General features: G+C 34.9%; 1 protein-coding gene across 12 annotated transcripts in view; it reads right to left on the reverse strand.

Moving 5' to 3' along the window:
- Positions 1-26,625, reverse strand: part of GPC5 (glypican 5) — a 609,707-nt gene that overhangs the window by 297,944 nt on the left and 285,138 nt on the right. For all 12 annotated transcript variants that reach the window (XR_013180890.1, XM_077173561.1, XM_054628347.2 and 9 more), the window contains one exon: positions 2,152-2,314. Coding sequence is in view for 11 of the 12 variants with exons in the window: in XM_077173561.1 (XP_077029676.1) it covers positions 2,152-2,314 (163 nt within the window). In the remaining variant the exon portion in view is untranslated. The remainder of the gene's footprint in view (positions 1-2,151; positions 2,315-26,625) is intronic.

Genomic DNA, 26,625 nt, shown 5'->3' on the forward strand with positions numbered 1-26,625 from the left:
TTGCATAAGTATATGCATAGATGTTAAAAATATAAGCCTAAATTCTTATTATGTTTATATTTTTTCAATATAAGTATCTGCAGATAAGTACATATGTACATATGTACATTTTTTTCAACATAAGTATATGTATAGATGTTAAAAATATAAGCCTAAATTCTTATTGTGTTTATATTTTTTTCAACTTTAGTTCCTCCCATAAAATTTTAAATCTTGAGAAGATAATTTTGTTTTCTTACTAAAATGTATTGGTTTCCACTTTAAATCTAACTTTAAATTCCCAAAGTCCTACTCATATATCAGTGATGCAATAGAATAATTTTTCAAGCACCTGTTTCATTTATCTTAAACATACACTTTAACATATACTTAAAGACACAAGTGATTTCTGAAAAAAAAATCTTGATCTATATTGTAATAAAATTCTACAAAATTGAATGTTTTAACTGTTCTGTTGGACAGCCCATATCTGATGCCTCAGAACAAAGTAGGACTCTTTTTGGTACACATTAAAGACAACTTTTAAGTTGAATTCCAAAAAGGGAATGCATGCCAGCATAAGTCCATGAAATCACAACAGCTCATGGAAGTTACTAGTAGCTCAAGATTTATGCACAAGTCAAAATATCAAAAATTATGGGTTCATATTTTTCTTCTATAATATCTTAGAAAATGTTCAAATGAAACAGAATTCATGTAAATTTCACTATTCCTAGCACACAGCTTATAATTCTGGCAATTTAGAAGATGTAGGATAAAGAGGATATGAAGGCTAATTATAATTTTGACATTTTGAAAAGATTGCACTAAATATCTCAATATTAAGAAAATTCTAATGCAGTAGAAGAGAGTGAAATGAAATATACTGTTCTTGAAATTCTTTTTTCATTTAATATTTTCTTAATAGCTCTAGTCACATTCTAAGGCTATTTTACAGTACTTCAATACCACAGTGTGTCATTATCAAATAGATATAAGATATGTATAGTATTACAAAGAACATCTGGTTTTAAATATTTGAACTCCTAACTTCTTTCTCCAAAGTTAAACCTCCAAGGGCACTCTAAGGAAGTAAGTGTCCGAACTTTTTGGATATTGCTCAAAATCCCATCTAGATTTCTAGTAGGACTTGAAAATGTATAGACTAAGTGTCAGTGCAAGAGGATCTTAGGCTGATTCCAAACTGAATTGTTAAGGCATGCCCCAGAATGTTCTGTCACATTTTTCCAGCAGTTCAAAAAGAAATGGGAAACTGCATGTTCTCTACAGTCACAATTTGAATTTCCTCTTTACTGTCAAATTAAAAAGGACCTGGGGTTCACATCTAAGCCTGAAAACATGCAACACCCTCAAATTCAGTGAATATAGATAATGCAAAATGCAGAAAAAAAATCAAAATGGAGAAATGGAGTGTAGATGAAAAGAAGTCATCTATTTCCACCATCTCTGCCTATATTTCTAAACTCTAAGAGAAATAAGAAGAGAAATTAGTCATGCTGAAAAATTTCCTGATTCAGAGCAGTAGTAACTTACTTTGCCTATAGTTAGAGTTCTATGCCTATCAAGGGCATAGCCACAGGATTTTTAAGGAAAATTATTACAAATGTGTTTCAGAGAATAAACAAAACAAAAATACAATGCAACCAAATAAGACCCCAAACTACACAAAAACAAGACTGTAAGAAAAGTGGAAAGATATATGTTGTATAAGAAACAACAGTGGCATTATTGTTGAGTGCTTTAGAACATTGATTCCAATAGTTTTCCATGAAATGCAGCTACCTGCCCTAAACCTCATGGTTTGCCACAGTTCTATCAAAAATTAGTTCAGTTTCTCTTTTTAACTGCCAAATCTCTTATGTTAATGTGATAACTCAGAGGGACATGCCACTTTATACAATTATTTGACTAAAATACTCCATTAAGTCTATATTGTGCCAAGTGTATTTTAACATGTGTTATGATAAAACTAATACTCATTGATACTGCACTCACAGAAATCCTATAGTTGTTGCCCTATTCCTGTAAATCTTGGAGCACTACACAGGCAACTTTTCACATATTTTCTGAGACAATACAGTGGCATGAATTACAGGAAAACATACCAATTCACTCTTTAAATGCATGAAAGAAACAGAATCATGGACTTACGGTCTGTAACTTTCAGGACTCTTTTGAATTCTCCACTTCCAGATCCTCCACAACCATCTTCATCATCACAATCACCACTGATTTGTTCATCTACACCTCCACCACTGCCTGTTTGTTGGAGATCCCATTTGTCATATTTTGGAAATGATTTGCCCTGCAACAGCTGAAGACAAGATATAGTATGCATGTTAGCAGTACATATGGAAAGCTTCAAAGAGTACCCAAAATTTCATATACGTCCCTAGTAATTACCTGATTTGAAATGGAAATTTCAGGATCAACAGAATGAGAATTGAGATTTTTTTTTTAATTTTTAAAATTTTTTCTTAGCCCTGACTTACAGAGATTTGGAGATTTGGAGATGGATAGTTTAGTTTTAATTAAAAACCCACAAAATATCTTTATCATTATATAAGAAAATAATATATGAGAAAATCAGGCACCAATTTCTAGCCCAGAGGCCAAATGGAATGGTTAAGTACATAGAATTATAGAAAAGTTTGGGTTGGAAGAGACCTTTAAAGGCCATCTAGTGCAAATTCCTGTGCAATGAGCGGGGACATCTTCAACTCGATCAGGTTGCTCAGAGCCCCAACCCAACCAGATTTTGAATATTTCCAGGGCTGGGTCATCTACCACTTTCCTGGGAAACCTGTTCCAGCATCTCACCACCCTCACTACAAAAGACTTCTTCATTATATGTGGTCTAAATCAAACCTCCTTCAGTTTAAAACCATTGCCCTTATTTCTACCACAACAGACCCCACTAAAATGTTTGTTGCCTTTTTGCCTATCTTATAGGCCCACGTAGAGCAGAAAGCTTCTGTGCTACTTAACAGCTGGACCTGGATCTTTTAAAGACTCATGTGGTGTCTACAGACACTAAAGATACATTTATTGCCTTATGTGAATTTTTCACATTTGAAATATCTGAAATAGTGTGAGAGCTGTGTTGCAGTTCTATATTGGTGAATCCAAAACACACTTTTCTGCTCTGGGTGTGTCATACAGAAATGTAGTAGAAGCTGAACAAAACAAAAAGGGTTGGGATGATATCAAATGCTTGACCCAGGAACACCAGACCAAACTAGCACATTCAGAAGCAAAGAGAGAACTATTTCCAAAGGACATTCAGGCATTACTTGGGTAGAACTAATAAAAGTGAGGTAAAATAAAACACAGGGGTAGCTGGTACTGGCCTAAGCAGTGTAGATTATTTGGTTCCAGTAAGTAAGATTGTTCTCTGGCTCCTTTTTATTTCTCATCATAGAGATGGCAATGATATCTGCATGGCTTATAAGAAAACAGTAGAGATCTGTTAAAAACATTTCTCCTCTCTGTTGAGCAGTGCTGAGCAGTCATCTGAATAATGTTAATGTCTCTCATTTATCAAATGTACAAGTGCTGTCATACAGTATTTAAATACGAGGTGGTACAACTGTCATATACACACAAACAATGTGCCTTCTTCCCCATTCAGATTCAGTTTGGTTTATCTGTCAGATAAATATAAACACCACAACCTATAAAAACCCAGGTTCTTACAAATGTTAATAATTCTTATAACCTCATCTCATCCAAAATGCCAGTTTGTACAGGTTTGTACATTACTCATGCTTCAGTCTAGGAAGACTTCTTTACACTGGCCAAAACCTCTCTATCTCAGATTCTTTAATTTAATAATCAGATAGTACTTTCTCCTTAAAGAAGATACTAATTAATTAGAAACAGACTCAGTTTTTTATACCTTCAAAAATGTGTTTGCTTTGTTGTTTAACAAAATACTGGGTTCATATTTTCAACCTATATATACTGAGTTTATTTTCAGATTATGGAGTCACTTCCCAGACGAAGATCTCTTAGGTGCTGTACAGTGCCCAACAAAAAATATTTTAATCACTACTGCAACGGGATCGTTCAGATAAATCTCAATGCTTCCATAAAATCCACTTGCTCCTCTGTGTAAGAACAGGAGAATGCCACTCACCACTGGATTAGCAGAGCAGAGCCAATTTATGCAGCACTTTTAATTCAAAAGTTTTATTAGACATTTATATGCTACCTGAAAGACAAACTACTTAGCTAAGAGGAAAAAAAAGCTTCTTGGTACTGCTGCTCTGCTCCCTGCTCATTGTGTAAGCCATGCCATGCTTCTACAAAATAGTATTTATTGAAACAAAAACACAGACTGTTTAATGAACTACACTCAGTTAAAGAGCACACTTCTTTTTCACCCTAATTCATATTGTGACACATTCCCAGGGCCAGTTGTATGATAAGGTACTCTATCCCTGAGATCTGTGCCATAAAAATGGGCAGGAACTGCCAGCAAGACAGTTTTTTAAATAAAATGTGTTGCCAAATTTTCTACAATATGTCATATACATATATACCATATATACAATATATATCTGGTGTGTGTGTATATATATATATATATACACACACATATATCTGTGTGTGTGTTTATATATATTTTTATATATATATATATATATATAACATGCATCCTCCTCTATATCTCTGTCTCAGTCTTAGAAATATATTGGCTTAATAAGGTTTTATATTTTGTTTCTTCTTTAAATTTCTAAGCAGAAATATATTGGCTTAATAAGGTTTTATATTTTGTTTCTTCTTTAAATTTCTTAGTTTAAATAACTAAGCAGAACTTAGTTATTTCTCTTTCCTCTCTTTTTCTTCCTTTTTTTTAGTATGATGCATTATTGACTTATGACTAGAAACCTAAAACAGCAGATGGTCCCACTTAATTGCTTTAAAGGTAGGTCCAGTATTGAAAAAGTACTCTAACTTTTTTCAAACTTTTCACTATGCTTGAAATAGTAGAAATTAAATAATAATTATTAAGCTCATTTGTTATTTGGACTTTGTTATTCTCAATTCAGTCTCCTTAAATGTACAAGAAGAAATATTGTTTCCATATAAGTTCACAAGTCTCAGGGCTGGTCCTCTACTAAGCAAGACTTGGATCTAGTATAAATTCTTTATAAAACAGAAATCCATGTAGTGCTTCAAAGCTAAATTGATTCACATTATAAATAAAGATAAAAATTTTTTAGAAGAATTGTTCTCTTCTGCTGCACTTTTTATAAAGCTATTCTTTAAAAGCAAAATAAGTACATGTTCTAACTGGAAAATTTTGTTGTATATACTTACTGGGTCTTTCAGTGCATGAGGAGGGTTACTAGCTGTATACTACCTGTACAAAAAGTACAGTGACTGTTTTCCTGCTGTGTCATAGTGTAAAATAGTTTCTTTTCTTTTTATTTTGTCTAAAAGTTATTCCATTCTATCAAATGGATTTTTTTTTTGTCTCAAAAACCCTGAAACCCCAAACTCCATGAGTTTAATAACATGTTATTGTCTTTCAATTTCAATGAAAGAGGCAGCAAATATTCTTGGCAACTGTGTTTGTTTGAATGAGTTATGGCAAGGGTTAATTCACCACTGTTCTGAGACTGCAGTAGACACACCAATATTCCAGATTTGCTTATTAATGTTGATGGAAGTTTATTGAACTAAGACTTTGGTATGAAAAGCATTTCCTCTGCTGGTGGCATTTTATTTTCCCAGAAAATTTGTGCACTACTACTATGGTATATGTGTATGGGGGAATGATTTGGGTGTAAACCAACTAAAAGGTCCTTGGGAGTCTTCAGCTTCACAGCTTCCCTGCATAGCTTTGGGAAGTTTGGCCTCCCCCTTAGATCTTTTAGTGCTCAGTTGCCAAAATACCTCTCAGGACTTGTACTGATGGCTTACTGCAATGCTTTCTTTGACCCAAAAGCAATTCTGAACAAGGTTGTAATACCAAAAAGAACCATTAATAAAATTTGTGACAGTTCACATTTTAGAATGGAAATATTTGCATTACAGAAGTTACACTGTTGTATTAAAGTACTTGCAGGGTTCTGTAAATATATGACTCTGCTCTGTAATATTTCAGTAAGAAAATGAACTGCTTGCAGCAGCTACAAAAGCACTTTATGAGGGTTCTTGAAGCTTCTCAACAAATCTTAGAGTCTAAGCATAATTAGGAAAATTATCACTAAGGATGTATGATTATTGTACAATCCTATAGGGCGTTGTAATCTTTCAAGATTATTTGAGACTTTTATTGATGATCTGGAAAGCAAAATGAAAAACAAAGTGGTAATGATAAATCTTTTATTGCCATGGGAACTAAAGAACAAAAAGAAGTGACAAACTAAGAAAATCTCATCCGGCAAGTGAGGCAATTGAGTGAATTTTAAAACACATACTATAATAAAACACAGACAAAAGTAAATTTGCAAGTCTAAATATTGTATTACGTGCATATTAAAAGAAAAAATATTCTGTTTCGCAAATTAATTGTGGGTGTCCTGTGTAGCCAGCAGAGTATGAATTACCCAGAGCAGTGTTCTAGCCAAAGATTTTAAAGGGATATCTTTGGGGACAGAAATAGGAATACTAAGTCAGATTAGGGGTGTTATATTACTCCTAAATCCCATTCTCATTGTCTTTGTTCAGAAAGGATGGCCCAGAAGTGAATTCCATTACAGTGATTAAAATGGAACCAAAAATCCTTTTGTTTTAGCCATGGAACTCATCCTTTAGTGCACTCAAAAAACCCTTGATCTCAAGATTTAACCAGCCCTATAAGCCTTGGAAGTGCCTACATAGCAAATACAGATTTAACAGATTTGGCAGGCCAAAGCATATGAAAATGGCAAATAAATATTTTTTTATAATTTAAACATTCAAAGTGAAAAAAAAAAGCTATGGTATCAGAACCATACATTTAAAAACATTCAGGTTGGTCTATATAAAAAAAAATCAATAATAAACAATTATTATCAACATTGGGGTGAGGGGGATTTTTTAGTTTGGTTTGGTTTATTTGGGCTTTTGGGGTTTTTTTTGTTTGGTTGGTTTGTTTTGTTTTTTTCCTGGTTCAATTAGGTTTTGGTCTTAAAGCATAAATTAATTCAGAAGTTCAAGGACGTGGTATGTATGAGGTTAAAGTAAAAAACTTAAATGGTCCCTTCTACCTCTCAAAAATGTATAAATTCATGTAAGTAAATCCAAAATGGCAAGAGTGTACTCTGTTTTGCATTTTTCTGCTTGCAGGAAGTTACAAGTGATTTAATCCCTGTTGTTTATCTCGGCAGGAACACCAGACAGCCATTCACTCACTCCTCCTCGGTGGGATGAGGGAGAGAATCAGAAAAATGGTAAAACTTATGGGTTGGGATAAAAAAAGTGTAGTAGGACATAAAAGGAATGGCAAATAATAATAGTGAGGATGATGAAAGAATGTACAAAACAAGCAATGCACAATGCAGTTTCTCACCACGCACTGACTGATGACCTGAGCAGTGGATCACCAGCCCCTGGCCAGCTCTCCCCAGTTTATATTCTTAGTGTGATTTTCTATGGTAAAGGATATCTCTGGGTCATTTGGGCTCAGCTGTCATGCCTGTGTCCCCTCCCATCTTCTTGTAGACCTTCAGCCCTGCTTGCTGGCAGGGCAGCAAGAGAAGACAAAAAGTCCTTGACAGAGTAAGCACTGCTCAACAACAATTAAAATGTTACTGTATTATTAACATTATTCTTGCCCTAAATCCAAAACACAGCATAATACCAGCTGCCAGGAAGAAAATTAACTCCATCCCTTCTGAAACAAGGACAATGTCTAATGAATGATGAACACTGAAAGGCAATAAAATTTATGTTTACATGACTGCAACTGATGTGATTCAAAAATCTAGCATCCTATTCACTTATTCTATATCATAGACCTTAATGGGAAATATGAATTGTCTCTACATTTTATTGTATTGTATTTCAATGAAAATATCTTGATGCTCTATTGCAGTTCAGTGTGGACTAAGCTCAGTCATAGTATTTCCTCTGTTTCATTTATGTGCACATCATAAATACTTTTGGAAGGTATCTTAAAGGAGCTCAGCAGTGAATCCAATTTAGCTAATCAAGTCAAATCCAGAAGAATTATTTCTAGAAGTCTTACTTCCTTGAACTCTTTCAAATGAGAGGAATAAACTGCTAATTTTTTTACCTCTGCTTAGCATTACATATCTGAATACTTATAAACCAGAATTTCCTTTGGTGATCAGTGATCTCTAAAAAAAATTATTCATACACCTGTAGACCAGAATGTCCTGCAGGGTTTAATTTCCTTAACAAAGCTGTGCATTCCAAATTAGAAATCCAGCTTTTATTGGAGACTGGTATTTAGATCACTAGTATGACAATTCATAGTCCCTTATGAATAGTGAGTGCCCTGTGGGGATTTTTTTTTAAATAAAAAGCTGTATTTTTGTGTGAAGTACATCACCTCCTTTCTTTTTTATTTTTTTTGATGATATTTTCAAAAAGAGGATGAGATTTCTAATCAGCTATAGCCTTTATACCCTTGAGATGATACTAAGTACAAGAAGCAACATATGCATTGCTATGTCAAACCCACTGTTTCCTGCCTAGATCCAGGGCTACAACTCTGTGTTTCAAGCCTGAAAACTCATTCTTCTCCATAAAATCACCAGTAGCCTGAATTTCTGTTGGAAGTAACACAATACTTCTCTTGAGTCTAAGCTAACTCAGCTGAGCAAAGAAATAGGCATTCATTCTGCTTAGTGAACTGCAAAAATTAGAAATGTGGCTGAGCACCAGCACTGCACAGCACAGCTTTAACCTACTCTTTGTGCTTTCTTGACATACCTTTACTACCTCAGGATCAAACCAGTTGCTGCCTGAATAGCAAAAATAAGAATCACCCCAGCTTATTATTACAAGACTACTTCAAAATCCTTCTCAGTAGTTATTTATGTAGCATTCAAAACCACTTAGTAAGAGAACAAAATTTTCAAAGAAAGCTAATTGCTAAATCAGGTAGCAATGACCAGCAATTTTCGTTGAAGGTACAATTCCTCACAGTGGGACTATGGGTTCAAGCACAAGCACACACTGTACATTTTGTTCCATCCCTAGCATGCTTCCTGACCATCACAAAGTTGAATTGACCTAACTAGCACTCTCCACAAAAATGCTTGACCCCAATTTGAGCCTTAGCATAGTCTACAGACTGTTCTGAGTAGGCAGCCTGGATATGGTTATTCTGCAGGTTTTTGGGATGTCTACAGTGCCAAATAAAAGAGAACCAGGCAATGAGGTACAGTGATAGACACTGAATTCTCAGTCTTTCTAACTTACATCTGTTGTCCAACCAGTCCTCCCTAAGGTAAAGCACTTATTAAGAGGCTGTTTGTGACCACTGGAGATGTGGAGCAGTGTGCTCTCACCCTTTTTCCTCTTTTTACTTAGTAATATAGATACAGCTCCTAAATGGAATTGTCCATTCACAAATACCCTTTTTCTAATTTTTTATGTATAGAAATCTTGCTTTATATCTCGGATTGTATTTTACATTCAACCCACCAACTCAGGTTCTCACTTGAGTTCTGTCATGAGCAATTACTTTTCTTTCCAGTTGTTACTGGTTCAGAGTGAGTACAAGAGCAAAAGCTTGGCTCTTATCCCTTGGTGCAATCCCTGCCACCACAGTTATGCACACTATCAACTTGATTTGTTTAAAAATATTTACGTATTTCCATCCATAAAAATGTATGTCTTGCTAACATTTCACGGCAGGTTTAAATCATCCTCAGAAAATTAAGTAAATGAGTTAGACATTTCTGAGACAACAAATGAGAGCAAAACTAAACCCCACACCAATAGCATGTACTCTTATTTCTGTCTAGTAGTCGAAATATCAGGAAAAAAAGTCACATTTTATATGATTAATGTTTAGAGACTAATATTCTTTGCCTGTTTCAGTCATCCATGCATATTCTTGGGGTTTTTTTTGTCATTATTCTTTTCTGTTCATCTCTTTCCTCTTAGTTATTTGAAGGTTATTGGTTATAACCCCTTCCAGTAGATATTACAAATAATTTTGCATATAATTTTAAAATAATTTTATCCTTTAGCTTATCTTTATCTGAATTTTTGGACCTTTCTTCCTTGGCAAGGGATGATATAGATAGACATATATGACATATATTAGAGAGTTTTCTTTGGTCCTAATAGTAGACTGAAATTATGCCTTTCCAGAACAGAATATGTGAATCCCTAGACAGCTTAATATTGAGTACTTTAATGAATGATTAATGAGGTATAGCCAAAAAAAAGAAAAAGGATTGATTTAAATAACATGGCATACTGTGATCAGATAAAACTCATTTGAACAAACAAAGCCAGGATTTTGGGTGGGGTTGGGCTTCAGAATCATACCCCTCACTGCAGATGTCAAAAAATCGACATGTTTTTATCTAAGTGAAGTGTCTGAAGTCCTCAGTAGTTAGAAGTTTGATTCAGTTTTGTGAAGATCATTGTTTAGTGCTTTTTGATATGACCTAGAGCATCTGGGGCAGAGAGAGAGAAGTGGTAGAGAATTTGGAGAAGACCTTCTCAAGCAACTGCTGGAAGCCAAGGAACATTGAGCAGCTGGAATGGTTCCAGGCATCTGAGCACATGCAATTGAACCATAATGTTAGTTAAAGCTGGGAGTTATTCAGCTAAGCAAAGGCTGGAATCCAAAGAGATTTATAGAAAAGAAATAACAAAAAAAGTTTACCAAGAGGATTCTTAATACTTCTAGCCAGGCAGTGCAATTTTTGTTTGTTTGGTAACAACACAACTCATAGCACAACAAGGCCAACTGGATAAAAGCACAGTGGGATCCCAACCATCTATCTAGATGCTATAGATATAAAAGTCACTGTTTTTCTGTATGTTCCCTCTCTATATAAACAGCAAAAAATAATCAAAGTATTTGTGAGGAAAAATGCTGATTACAACTTGAGAATTAAATTTTCTCAAAGAAAGTTTCAAACCAAATATTTTCAGTGACACCAGCTAGAACTTGGAAAATCATAGGAGAATTAACCAGAATTACAGCCAGTTTCAATAATCTCATGACTATCATTACGCAGGATGCAGTTTTTCAAATAAAATAGGAAACCAGTGAAGCTGTGCAATGGAAGAGTATGGAAACCCAGGGCACCAGGAATATTTCTCTATCTGCTCTTAAGTACCCTGACCCCCAGGGGAGCACTGACTTTGACCCTCATTCATAGAGAAAGTTTCCTACACTTCAAGATAGACTAGAATCCAAAAAAGTGTGCAATAAATTATAGAGAGTACTGTAAGTTTATCACTTGGTAAAAAATTTAAGTTTTAAGATTTTTAATATGTTATAAATAGAAACAAAATAGAAAACACAAAGTGTCATCCTAAGTTTCTTCTTCATGTTTCTTCTTCATCAATTTGAGCAGCATTTTGTAATTAAGCAGAAAAGTCTGCATTGCAAGCTTTGAAACCAGTTATTGAGTTAAAACAGAAAATAATCTAAGTGTCAATTCTTAATTAAATAGTTTAGCCTTAAAAAACCTTGTAATGAAAGATTGTTAGCCATTTTGTGCCTTCTAATGAAAAACTACCAAACTCACAATAGTAAAACTATTTTACTAGTAAAAAATAATAAACACTTAAATCCAAACATAAATTACTATCTCAAATACCTTCAATCTAAACCCCAAAAAACTAACAACTAATACCCCCACAGAAGAGAATTCACCAACCTGCAAGATTCAGATATGTGGACATTACGGACATGAGTACACAATCATTATCATGCACTGATATCTGATAGTAACATCAATCTGCTATAGTCTGGCTGTTACTTAGACATAAAAATCATGGCATTAGCAAAATGTAAATGTTCAATTTTATTTTTTAAGAATGAAGTTTGTTCCATGGTTCAACATGCTTTTATTAAAATGCTACTGAAAAATAAGCTATAAATGGTTTCTACAGCAAATTATCTATAATACATCAATTTTCCACCTGTGTATTTCCAGTCTGTGGCAGTTTGGAGCTTATGTCTACAAAAGACATAAGCTTTGTTTTACTCCTTTGACACAGTTTCTTACTTAAGAGTTAATAATCTGTAAACCCTAGTTTCTTCTCATTATCAGTGGAAACAGAAGTCTGATGTTCCAGCTGAAGTAAATTAAGCATCATGAGAGATAATGAAAATCACAGACAAGCTATTTCAGGTTTAGATTTCTTCTTATATTTCACAGATCTGCAAGTGAAAGGGCATAATATTAAGCCATTTAGAAGAAGGACCTTCTGGAACACTTTTCACTATGTAGGAATATGCTACTTGACATTTCTTCTGGAGGGCCATTCAGAAGACATTATAGGAAAAGCTGCATTGAAATAATCTGTGATGCCATCATAAGCAAAATTGTGACTATACTGTTAGAGGTACATTTCTTTTGCTATCCTATTGTGAGTGAATAAATTGGTGATTTATCCGGTGAACTGATTTCAGAGAGTGGAATTCAGTAGACAGTCAATGGAGGTGACCCACCAGCAGTGCTGACTGACACACTGCTTTCCCTTATCCAGCAGCAGCATGATAAAGCTACTTTTCTCTTCTTCTTGGTGACATTTCTAGCCCTCACATCAGTGGACTTGAGTGAGTTGAGGAAAAGCAACATCTGCTGTGTAAAATTCATGAAGATTAAGCTGACAGCAAAGCCAATATTGTGTAACTTCAGAAAACTAGTGTGCTTCTAGCAACATTTGAAAGCAAATTAAATACAAAAATAAAATAGAAGGAAGCCTTTACTTTTGCATTAGGCATTGCTCTGTAGATAATACAAGTGAAAAATGGTCCCATATACTCAAAAAATTGAAACATTAAAAATAGATTTCCCTCTTCATCAGCTGCATATGTACTTTTTCCTTAAATCAGAGCATTCTAAATTGATCTAGAATATGACATGACAGTAGACACCTATAAAATTTAATGGAGAACTCAGTATGAAACAAAATCCTTCAGTATTCATTTATCTCATAACAGACCATAGCAATGTTGTCTGTAGAACAGCTTTTCTGGGGAGGGATTCTCTGTTCAAAAATATTGTCATGTCCCATCTCTCCTTCCTCCTCCTCACACAATACAAAAGATATTATGCAGAACCTTAATATAACTAATATAACTTATAGCCAGGAATCTCCTTATATTAGTGAGACCAAGTATCAATCACAAAAGCGTATCTCCAGTCCTTATCTATGACTTTGTTTGGCCCCATCCTAGAATGAGAGATTTCCACAAAACATACCACAGAAAAAACATGGATCCAGAATCTTCTGCATTATTTAGCAAGTTTTTCTTTAGGTCCATACTCTTTTAATTTTCAGAATATATCCTTCAGACAGAATGCCAGTATAAACTCTATTACATAATTTATGCCACACTTAAGTCTTACACTGAAAGTTCTCCAGTCACTGAGATCACATGCCAGCACTCTCCAGAAGACAAGTGAATTCTTAATGAGGTTAAAGCAAGGCCTTCCTGCCACAGAATTTGCTCCTTGTCCCCATTCTCGAGTTGTCATTTCTTTTCATGATTTCTGTATAACTATACTTCTCTGGTTATATTCGCCTAGTAAGGCTGCTTTGCATAAATTGAGACTTATGATATATGAAGGACTGTGTTTTTAAATCTTCTTTGCCTCCAAACTATTCTTAAAATAGTTCCCATTGCCTGGTCTCGTCAAAATGCATCATGCCTGTTTTTCAAAATCTTCAAGAGAATTAAGGCATCCTTGAAATATGAAAGTGGTCAAGGAGCAGACACGTACATTACTTGAGAACAGGTTTCTTGGTGCATAAAGAAGTGGATCATTTACAATCAGAGTCTTCTCAGAAAGATTTGCTAGAACAATTCTTTAGATCCCATTGGGTCTTTGTATGTGTGATAAGATTACAACTTTTCTCAGAAAAGCTAGCTTCAAGTTCAAGTAGCTGCCTATGCCATTTCTCTGCAGCATTACTTATTCAGATGCAATCAAGTACCATGGAGAATATTATAAAATAGAAGAAGCCTTTTTTGAAATTCCTGAGAAAGCCTGGCTCATACATTTTGCAGCTGTAATATGTGCGCAAATGTCTAATTATAGTAATCCTAATCTATGCAGACTATGTTATTAAACGTGACATATATTTTAATTGTTGACAGATGGCTTTGAACCATGTATAAATATTTATAAAGTCACACATATTCCTATAGCTAGAACACACAAAATTTCCAGGTATATTAGTCTGTCTTTTCTGAAACCTTTTATATGCACATGCAAATTCAGGATTTCCATTTTAATAACTATTTTATTGTTTAGGTTATCTGAAGACATAAAAGGACCATTTTCTTTTTAAAGTGAAATGAATATTGCATAGATTACAGACAGTTTTGATTACTGTGGAAATCAGAGTACTTTTTCATCAGTACATTGTATTGCGTTAGCACATGTGCTCACAGTTATTAAATATTGCCATTGTGCTGCTTATTCATAATCACCCATCTTCTCTCATCACTACAGGGAAGATATCAATAGAAACCCCAAAATCTCCATGAACAGTGCATAAAAACAGGCTCAATCCAGGAAGACTATTCATTAACACACAAATCTAATGCATGTCCCTCTTATTTAGAACTCAGAAATCCTCATGTAGCTGGTTATTAGGAAAACACCCAAAATAAGTAGAAAATGGGTAACATTTACAAGAACTACCATCTAGGAAATACATTATCTGGGCTCTTAAGACATGTCCAAGGGTAGGCTTAAACTAATGAATAAGGTGAAGGCTGAGGCATCCCACAAGTCAGAAAAACTGCTTACACATCTTTTCAGTTGTTAGGGTGGGACTCACTTCATGTAGCTTTAGAAATCTAAGCTTAGGCATCTGTCTCTGCAGAAAGACAGGCAAGTCCAGTGGGTAATTCATCTCAGCCTAAAGTTATCTGTAAGATGTTTATTGAAGTCAAAAGTCAGATTCTTTGCTGATACATTGTTTTGCAAAAAATCCCAACCCACCAACCAACCGGCCTGCCAAACAACCGCAACCAAACCAACAATAAAAAAAACTTGTGCAAGTTTACTTTTTATTTTCCCCCCACTGTATGACATTTCTCTTCAACTTAAACACCTCCAGGCTATTTAAGTGGCACTAGTTACCTTTTAGAGTCACTAGAGCTTTCAGAGTCAATGGAAAGAAACAAGCACCTTCAAAAGCCTGACCTCATCCTAAAACAAATCATGCAAGGATGAATGGACATATGCATTACTGATTTTGGAAGAGCATAATATGGTGCTACATATTCCAAAGAAGGTTAATTTTTTTTTTCTGCCTGGATTCTTTCACTAAAAGCTCATTGTGGCACAAACTGCTTTCCTGCAGAAAATGGAGGGAGGAGGCAGCCATTTAAAACAACAAAGTGAAAATAAGAAACCTTAGAAATTAACTTCAAAAACTGTAGCCATGAAGTGATAGGATACTAGGTCCTTTCAAGAGGATATAATAATTTCTTCCTTGAAAGTCTGGTGAAGGGATGAATCAGTAAGGAAGGAAAGAAAATAAATGTCAGCCATTTAATGTCAGTCTTCCTACTGTTTCAAAGGTATAGAGAAACTATTTTAAAATTTTTGAGAGTAAATTATGAAGCTATTTGTTAAATTCATTTTCCTTACACTTAATACAAATTTTTATGACAAGTTTTTATGCATTTTTTAGCACAGTGACAGTAAGCTTTCAATTCTTTACTTTGTATCAAAAATATTTCAAACAAAGTGTGCCAACAATCCAACATCAGAAATAGATGAATCAGCATTCTAAAGAAATACAAAAATATATTGAATTCCTTTGAGATGAGCCATATTTCTTGTATTTTATTTTCTCTCATACAGAGTATCTAATTGGGGAAATACTGCAAACTCCTATTCAATGCAGTTATACATTTTTCATTTTATTAGAAGTATGAATTTCTACCATTAAAAACTTTCATACAAAAAAAAAATCATTGTTCAAGCCAAGCATAAATATGATATACTCTTTGCAAGGCACTTTGGGTGTTCTTCAATTTCTTATAATCCAATTACATATCTGCATGTCCTAACTTCTCTGGAGATAATATATGACAGATGGAGTCTGAATTTTGTTTCAAATGCTAGTAAAATTTATATATTGTACTTAACCTGACACAGATTTCGTTATTGCAATGTGTTCATTTCTGCATTGTTTTGTAATGTAAATTCATGTAGAAACAGGAATCACTAAGAGATCAAGTATTAATGTCAAAAAAATATAGAATGCCTTTGATAAAATATAAGACACAATATATAAAAATGTTAACTCTGAGGTTTATTTTCTAGAGTTCAGTGTTCCCATTTCTCTTTCTATCTTTCAAAAATTGAATGTGTAATAATTTACAATCCTAGAAGTTGTTCAGGTCAAGACTTTTACATACAATCAACTGGATATGCACAGTATAAATGTTAGTAAAATACAGTTGTGTTTCTAATAATAGACCTTCAATCCACCACATATAATGAAATTTGATTTTTTTTCTTTCACTGTAGTGTTCTTTTGCAGGCAGGGCCGGGCTATCCTGCTCTACAACTTGCAAAGAAAGCAGAGCAGTTCTAATGTGAGCTGGTGCACTACAGTGCAATACTGGGAGCTGCCAACTCTCATGCTCCAGCCTTGAAAAAAAATAACCCCCTAATCACAGAACCATAGAATAGTTTGGGCTGGGAGGGACCTTTCAGAACAGTTAGTTCCAGTCCTCCTGCCATGGGCAGTGACACCTTTCACCAGAAAAAGTTGCTCAGAACCCTATCTGACCTGGACTTGAACACTTCCAGGGATGGAATATCTGCCCCAAGAGGCAAATGTCCCCAAGAGGCAAAGATTATTTGTACAAACACAGCCTTAGGGAAGAAGATACAGCTCAGAAATCAAGCATTTACATGTCTCACCCTATGTTAAAACTCTGTCAATAGAAGAACAGATATCACTTACTTTCTTTCATATAGTAACTTATTTATTAAGGTTTTCATGCAAAAAATGAGAGACTCAGGCTGAAACCCACACCCAGTTCAGTGAATCCTATCCATATTTTCTCCTATTACCCTAAATTTTATATTATAATCTAGTTCCATAAAAAAGACATGTTCTCAAGATATTCTTGCAAAAAATGTATCAGTGAAGAATTAATTCTTAATATTTCATGGACCCAAAGTACTAAAGAGAAATCTGAAATTTGTAACCTCTTAAAGACCTGAAAGTTATATTAACTGAAGAATGAAGTTCTTCCTCCTCAAAGATCCTGTAGTTTTGATATAGAGACACTCTCTCTGGAATAAGCTGAACTAGGATTTCTCAACTTGTACTTCAATCATCAAACTATTTTTGGGGGGCAAAGAAGGAAAAAAGCAGCAGCTTTTTCTCTTAGACCATTGTTTAAAGACCGTACTGCTTAGAGTTAGGGATTAAATTATCATCTTTGCCAATATGAAGGAGCACACCCAGTGCTGTTCCAGTTCCAGTGTCTGGAGGGGAACCAAAATAAGCCAGATAGAGATGAACCCCCATCCAAGCCATCCCATAAAAGCCTTAACCAGTGGGCTGGGGTTTATCTGTCTTCCAGTTTCTATGGGGAAGGATCTCCACTTCTTATACTGAAGGAGTTATTTCCTGGGAAACGTGAGACACTTCTAGGTTGCAGGGAAAGAGCATTTTGAGATTGTACAAAGCTTAAAGTGAGATGCTTAGAGGCAGAACCAAAGATGGGGAAACATAGAGATCAAGGGGTTCTGAGGAGGAACAAACATGGGAAAATAAAGGAATTAAAATAAAATAAAATAAAATAAAATAAAATAAAATAAAATAAAATAAAATAAAATAAAATAAAATAAAATAAAGAGATTAAAAGGTCCTGTTAATTTTAAACAGAGTCTCATCTGTACCCTTAACTGGCTATGCTCTATATATGACCTGCCCTGTATTCCATTTGGCTCCAAGTGTTATTTGGGGTGAGATACTGGACAGGTCAGAGGGTCTATGAGTGGGTTGGTAGAAGGGCCAGGAGGCCATTTGCACATTCATGTCAGTGTGGGAGGCCACCAGAGGCCAGAGGAACCCAGACTGATGTTGAATGCCTAGGGGTAGTTACCAAAAGGATCTCTAGTCTGTGTGCCTGCAGGGATGGGTGGGCAAAGGGCATCTGCCCCAGGAGGAGTCAGCCTGTAAGCCTGGAAGTGGGATAGCATGCCCAAGTGCCAGCAACTGGGGACATCAGATTTCAGTTCATGGACAAGATAAGTGTCCAAAGTCTAGTTATTGAAGGAATATTGTGTATGTCTGGATGCATATATGCTACATATAAATATATATATAAATACATATAATGCAAAAATATATGTATGTATATGTATATGTATATATATGTGTGTGTATATATATATATATAAAATATATATACACAGTGTGTGTGTATATATATATATATATATATATATATATATATATATGTATGTATGTATGTATGTATTTTTCATTAGCTGGTTTTTGTCCTGACCAGTCAGACAGGTGAAGAGAATGAGGTAAATGAGGTAGTTGGTGCAATTTGTGTCTACATGATCACAGTGTTTGCCATCTATGTTGACATGTTGCATATAGCCCTGTTGTGTGTTTATACACATTTCCTTATTGGGAATACATGCTCAGCCTTGGTACTGAGTGAACCTGAGGACACGATGTTGCAGCAGGTTTGGCAAGCCCTAACATTAGGCATTCACATTAATGGGTTTTTTTTTAAGGACGCCTCACTCGTGGTCCATGTGTGTTCAGCAATCTTTGAGAATGATTGCAAAAATGGGCTTTCCAGGACTGCTGCACAGAGAGACATCTTATTTTTGTGTCTGCAACAGCAGAACTTTGTGGTTGTCACAAAGCTCTTCTGGGTAAGACAACTTCACACATGCAGAAAGTTTCCTTTTGGAAATTTTAATTTAGATTCTCACCTTCTTTGTTTTGGGTTTTTAGATTTTTGGTTTTTCTTTTTTTTTTTTTTTCAGGGTTAGAGGAGGTCCATCTACCCTTTAAGGAAGATGAACAGAATCCTGAAGAATGGCATTGATCACAGCAGATACCCCTATCTGGTCAGTAGGCTGTGCAGGTTCCACATTCTGTTAGAGCCCTCTGTATATTGGTGAATAAAAGATAACAGTACAAAGAGAATATAAATTTTAAAATTCCCTATGAGCCACATGACCTTCCTCCTGGTATGAACTTCATTCCACAGAGCATTTACTTTCAATGCCTGATGTTGATATCCAAATTCAGACTTTTTTTTTTTTCCCACAAATAAGAAAAGGCTCCAGGCCAGAACCTCAAGACACCATGAATATATAAATGAGTATTTATGAAAATTTCATGCAAATTATGAACAATTGTATCGTATATCAAAGGCTGTATATTGGCCAGCCTCTGGTATTCTTCAGTATACTACTATTGTTTTAAAACAGTTTTGATATAAACCATCACTCCTGTTCTACTATAGCATAAATGAATGCTAGAATTCCAATAGCTTCTTATTTCTTTAGAGCACACTTTCACTGTTGTATTCCTATTTCACAAGCCAAATCTCAACTATGCACTACTTGGTACATATCACTAAGTCAACATAAATTAGGGTTACTATCTGGCCAAATAGGATACAGAATTAATAATTCATTTGATGTATAATTTTGAGAAGACCCATTGCCTAACTAATTAAAATGTAAATGTTGGTAGAGTAGACTATGTATACTACAAGATCCCAGAGACACATTTGTGTCCCTGCTACATTTCAGTCCTACTTATCTGAAATTAACCATTTCATAGGTCTTTTTAACCTGAAAAATCATAGATTGAATTGTTTGTTAAGGTAAATTTCCTAATTTTCTTCCCTTAACTTGCAAAAACAGGAACAATTTGAAAGAAAGTAATATTTGCTTTGCCATATTTTACTGCATTTAAACAAAAAGCCTTTACTCTCCAATTTATACTCACAGAACACTGTGAGGATATACCCTGTAAAATACACCATAAAAACCCCCATTCAAATACTCAGCTCTAAGAAGATAATCATATATATGGCAAAAAATACAGGTTGCCATCGCTCACCATATTTTGAGACAAAACATATTCTCAATAATAAAACCCATCTGCCTTCACTACCTTGCTACTTCTGTTACTTCATTGAGTCACTGTCTCTTTTACCAGATCACTTTTCTCTGATTTACACCTTGCAAGCAGCATTAATTCAGGACTTTTGAAATGAGGGCCAGCTATTACAGCAGACAAATATATTCTATCAAGAGAATTAAGAGCAATATACCATCCAAGAGAACACAATTTCACCTATGTAATTTGGACACTGAGGCCTAATTTTCAATTATTCAATTACTCTGTTGAGTTATTACAGTTTTAAGTGTTTTGTGATAATCAGCAAAAACTAATTAGACATAAAACTATAAGACATTCATTTTCAAACACTTTATTACATTGTAAATGCTGATATTAGCAGATTACACAGCATTTTGTTTGGTTGCTTCATTAAATGATTGCTAGAGAATGCTCTAAAAGCAGTAACATTTGCCCACCAGTACCTTCAGAGTCCATAGTAGATGCAGACTATTGCAAGAAAGACACAAATTATGTACATTTACTGCCAAGCATACTAGATAGATAAACAACCACTTACATTCTTACATTCTTACATGCTTACATTCACAAAGTTGCAGAGTGATGTCAGAACTGCTTTTTGTCAGTAGGAACTACAAAATATTTCTGGACATGAATGAATTAACAGAAATGGGTCTAGCATATTAGCTCAGAATTGTAAACCATCATCTCCACAAAACAAAATCAAATACAAAACACCCCCAAAACCAAAACCAAAACCAGAAAAAAACCCAAATCTGAAGAGAACACTAAGGTAGCAAAAAAAAAAAAATAAAATCCTAACAGCAGCCAAATACATCAGTGGAATAATTCTTTCAATGGAGACAGTACTTTTTCAAGACCAAATGCCCCAATATCTGCACGACTATATATATTAATTTTATTCTGCTATTTCCATATAATTATCTAGCTTTAAAGTACCACCAATTTGCTTTGTTAATATCTCTGTAGCAAATTACTACCCTGCTATCCAGATTTTTCTTCCTGTAACATGAAGATTATAAAAATTAAGCCAAATATATTAGTATGACACACTACTGGAACAAACACATATAGAACCTTTTCTTAACCCTTGCAAACAATCTGTTGAGATACTGTTTATTCCAGGAGTCTGATTTAATAGCAGGAAAAGCTATTGAGAAGCAAAACAGAATAAAAAAGCTGGCTGCATTCCTGCCAGGCACTTTCACAGTTCATAAACCCCCAAAACACAAATGAAATACATTAACATCAAGCAATTCTTAGATTTCAACAAAAATCTTTAACTTCACAGCTGAAAAATATAGCATAATCTCATTTTTCCTGAAACTGACTCACACTCTATTGAAAGTCTCTCTGCAAAACAATCAGTATGCTGAGAGATTCAACAACAACAACAACAAAAAAGTAAGTACAGGACTAATTTGCTTCTTCCAGGAAATCACAGGAAAATATTAAAGACTGCAGCTTAATCCACAGCTACTGTATTTTCTCTGCTTTGAAGGCAGGCCATGTAAAGGAATGATTACATTTTTATATGAGACAGAATGAGAAAGTATAGACAATGACAGCATGCATAGAATGCTATGGAAAGTTAATATTTCAACACTGATACAAAGCACTTGTATTATTTCCCTTTCTAAATTTAAAAGAAAACTCACCACATATTGGCAAAGCTGCACTGTAACTGTACCAATGGTATACTAAGTAGTCTACACACTGAGGACTCATTTTAATGTTGGCACAAATCATAAGCAGAACACTTTCAAAGACAGCCATGGAAACTGAAAAACGCATTTTGCTAAAACAAATAAAACCTGAAATTTTTGTATGGCCTAGAAAAAATGCTTGGAATAGGTGTTGTCTTCATGCTTAATTCACTTTTGAGTCTAGGAATTTTCTCTCAAGTCAGGGTCTTGCAAAGTTTTACTTGTGTAATTAACTTGCATTCTGAAGGCCACACAAAGGTGTCCATACCATTTAATAAATAAGTTGTGGCCATTGCTCAGTTCTCAGCCATAATCACCCCTACTTTCCTGAGAATGTTGCAGAATATCATCTACAATATCCTCTAGCCTGTATCAGCTGGCAAGAGCCACAACTCGCAAAGAAGAAAATAATATTTAAATTGTAGTTTGTCTAAAGTGAGCACTTCGTTGTCTCCATGCAACCTCCTAGTGTGGATACAGCCATCCAATCTAGCAGGTTGAATACTTTGTGTATCAACATGAATCCTTTATTATAAAAGCAATATTCACAAACAGATGACTGAGATGTTCAGCAGTTATCACATAGCTGTCAAAACCCAGAATTAGACTGCCCAGTTTACAACCTCAAATTCATAGAAAAGGGAACATGTTAAATTTGAACAGCAGCTCTACTCTGAATGTTGATACTCTTTATTGCAATAATTAGCCTCATTGAGGTTCTATTCCTAAAAAAATTAAAAGCAAAGAGCTTAATAGAAATCTTTTTAAAATCAATCAGGAGACTTTATCTGGTTATTGAGGCTCATGAATCATGCCAAAAGCATGAAATAAATGCAGTCTGAGAAAGTGAAAGTTTTAAGTAGAAGAGCATAATTGTTTTAAATCTATCCTCTGTAAAAACACTTGAATGATTTCCTATGAAGAACTCAGACTAGAAGTAATTGTCAGAAATAAAAATCAATAATACAAGAATCAAGATATACATTACATTAAAAATGTGTAACAACCTCCTCAGACAAAATTTGAAAATAGAGTTATGTGACACTTTTCATGCAAAACACAAAGAAATACCAGAGAGATCGCTTTCAAATAAGTGTTTTCCCTTTTGAATTCATTGTTTGGCTCCAGGTAGGCCACAGCACAACTCAGCTTGGAATTCATGATTCATATCGTTCTCAGTTAAATATTTCCCAGACAGCCATTTTTGCCTACCAGCATGAAGAAGAAGAAATCAGCATAGTAGAATGAATTTTTAAATTATTTTTTATCAGTGAAGCTAATGTCAGGACCTTTAAACCATCTGCTATGTTTAAGGAAAAAGTATGGACAACTGGCAATTTTGCTACTGAAAAAATTTAGAGGAGAAACATATGTTCCAATGGCAATTTTCCCCCTGAGCGCAGAAGGAAAGAGGCAAACAACATGTAAGCTCCACAGTTACTGTTCCAGAGTCTTGCATATTCTGAATTGCATTCCAAGACATTCAGGGTTTTTTTCCTACATCTGCTGGTGCTCAAGGGAGCACAGGGGACAGAGTAAGCAACCAAATTGTCTTATGATGTATACATAGTTCAAAGTGAACACACAAGGATTCATATGCTAATGACTGAAGCAGCTATCTGATCACTCAGATAAACATCTGGAAACTAACTGGATAAACATTCTGGATAAACATCCTGGAAACTAACCTGGCAAAAAAAAAAGTCTGGTTTCTTGTAGATACAAATTATAAACTTCCATCTCTGTTACTTGTACTATTTCCTGGTTCATCCACACTTTAGGAATATCCACTTAGAAGGATTGTATAAGGCCCAAGGCATTAGAAGTGGGCACAGGGTGTTTTTCAAGGCTGACAGAATTTTTTTCTTGCCCCATTTGGAATTGACCCATTCTGAAGCACACAGTATCATATAGGCAACTGTGATAGCTTGCCTTGCCAGCATCTCAGCTGCAATTATTTCCTTTCCTCCACTATGTTACTGTGATAAAAAGACAGACCACTTCACCTGAGCTTGTGATGAAGCCTGTCTTTTCACGGGGCACATGAAAAAGCAAACAGAGAATGAAGCTCCCAACTGATTAAAAAATTATCTGAGAGATATGTCTATGGCCTTGGCAATGCTTATTAGCTGAAGACAAAGAACCAAACCTTTCTGTGAGCTTCAAGCAATTTTTTGCTTATTGCTTCAAGCAATCTCTGACTCTAAGGTATAGCAATTCTTTCATAGGAGTTTTTAACCTCTGTGTCCAAAACTGTACACTCCCCAGCAGGACTCGTCAGGAGGAATCTGCCTGCACCCACCCTGTACCAGGGTTCCTGGCAGCAGCTAGGACCCCAAAAACCTGCACAAAACAGCATGAGGAAGCTGTGCCAGCCCATCAGAAATGTGGGGTTTATGCATTAAAAAGCAAATACATGGGGCAACTTTTCTGGATGTGGCATGTGACTATGTGGTGGTGCCTGGTGGTGTAAAGCCTGCCTGAGTTACTGCTGAAGGCCTGCAGAGACCCAAGGAGCTCAATGTAGCTGAATCACAGAACTACCTAAACAAAGCTCTCCATAGAGTGAAGCAATCTTGAATGACGAATTGGAGAAAGATTGGGTTTTACGTACACAAAATACATTCATGAAAATAGCATTTAGACATACATTTGCTGTGTTTTTCAGTCCTCACAGAAAGCATTGACTATAAACCAGGGCAATGCAGTACACAAGTCATTTAGAGGCCATCCATGTGAAAGGAAGACATCATGAAAAGCTTGTGTAGAGAACACAGCTGCTGCTTCTTATTTAGCAAAACTGACCTGAGATGACTGCACACCCTGTTAGGGTTTACGTGGGACATCAGAATTCCCTTACAGTGTCTTGTACTCAGCAGGCATCATATGCAGTGCCTAAGGAAAAACATTCTTTATAAAGGATTTTTGAAGGAAAATGTAATCAGAATTCTTGTTGCAAAAATTCTTGTGAAAACTGCTAAGGAATATGGTACTTTCAAAATTAAATCTCTCAGTACAATGAAAATTAATTGGGGCTGTATACTCTTGCCTGAAATACAAAGCTAGAGACATATTTGTAGAAGTGACGGGTGGGAAGTTCTAATAGGCAACATGCCCAAATCAAAAAGGAGAGACAGAAATGTCTTCTAAGAATTTTAATACAACTATTGTGAGGGCAGGCAGAGTACAACAGAAATAGAGCACAGATTATTACCAGGATCACATTCTCCCTAAACAGTATCTCCTACTGCTACTGTAAGAGCAAGAGTACTGAACTCAATGGACCACTAACCTAAATGGAAAGGACTTTCTGGTGCTCTTAATCATTTGACACTGAAGGAATAGCCATTTGGGAGGAGTCAACATAACAGAATACCCTTTGTGTAAAATAACTAGTATTAGTTTGTGGTAAAGGAAAAAAAGAATAAAAAACTTTAGACAGTAGATGAACTGCTCTGATCTACACTAGAATGTTTATGATGCTATATTTTAATATATTTTTGTATTTTGCATTTGTCAGTAAATATAGCCTGTTTCTGACTAACATCACATTTTTTAGCCTGGGGATACAAAGAGTCTTACTGTACTGTGTTCTCCCAAATTCATGCAGCATCTGATGACATAGATATCATTGAGTATAAGCACGTTAGTAAGCTTCAGACATATGAATTATAAGCTCATGGGGACACAAATACAAGGCAAATATTTGCACAGAAATGGCTCAGTAGGAACATTTGTATTTGAAATAGCTTTTGAGCATTTGGACTAAGAACCAAAGCTGAGTGGGAGGGATGAAAAGAGATGATACCAGACACAGATGTCTTTCAGTAATATGCCTTGAGATGCATAACCACAAAATTTATGAATTTACACTGCAGACTTTACCTAGTGAGAAAACTGAAAGAAAAGACCAGGTCCTGGGAATTACTTCAATTGAATATTTCACAATTGTCTTCATATTAATTTGTCCTTCAGCTTTTAAACTGAAGTTTTAAAAAAACAATAAATCTTATGTGCAACAGTCACAAGTGCATTAATTAGGAGAAATGTTTTCAAGAAAATATTATTAATTTATCTCTTTAGACACCTATATAACACAAAAAGTCTGAATTAAATACTATAAGAAACTGGATAAGGGTTAAATTGCTTACAATTTTTAAACCGAGTTAGATCCACTGGTGTTATTCTAATAAATTTCTGTTTAGTCGTACTAAAAAAAAGTCATATTTTATTTTCCACATGCAAGTCATTACTTACATAATGCAAAATGAAGGAAAAAATAATTTCTGCATTCCCCTGAATTGGGAGGTTCATGACAGAACATGCACTCCTTTCTGCAAACTTCTGGATTATTCAGCTATTTGATTGCATGACCAAACATGCTACAGATGATTCAGAAGTATATATCCTAAGATTTATTATTTCTAAGTATAATGCAGTGCTTCCACCAGACTAAAATCTAGCAAAATTGGTCAAAATATTAAAATCCTGATTTTTGGCATTCTCTGTTTTGCTGTTGGTCGTTTTCTCGACATACATACGTTAAATACAGTGACCAACAAAAAAAACCCCATTTGGGTATAAAACCTTTGCAGCCATATATCAACTGTGGCAATATATGTAAGGC

This window comes from Agelaius phoeniceus, chromosome 2, assembly GCF_051311805.1.
Source record: "Agelaius phoeniceus isolate bAgePho1 chromosome 2, bAgePho1.hap1, whole genome shotgun sequence".
In the NCBI taxonomy this organism is placed as follows: Eukaryota; Metazoa; Chordata; class Aves; order Passeriformes; family Icteridae; genus Agelaius; species Agelaius phoeniceus.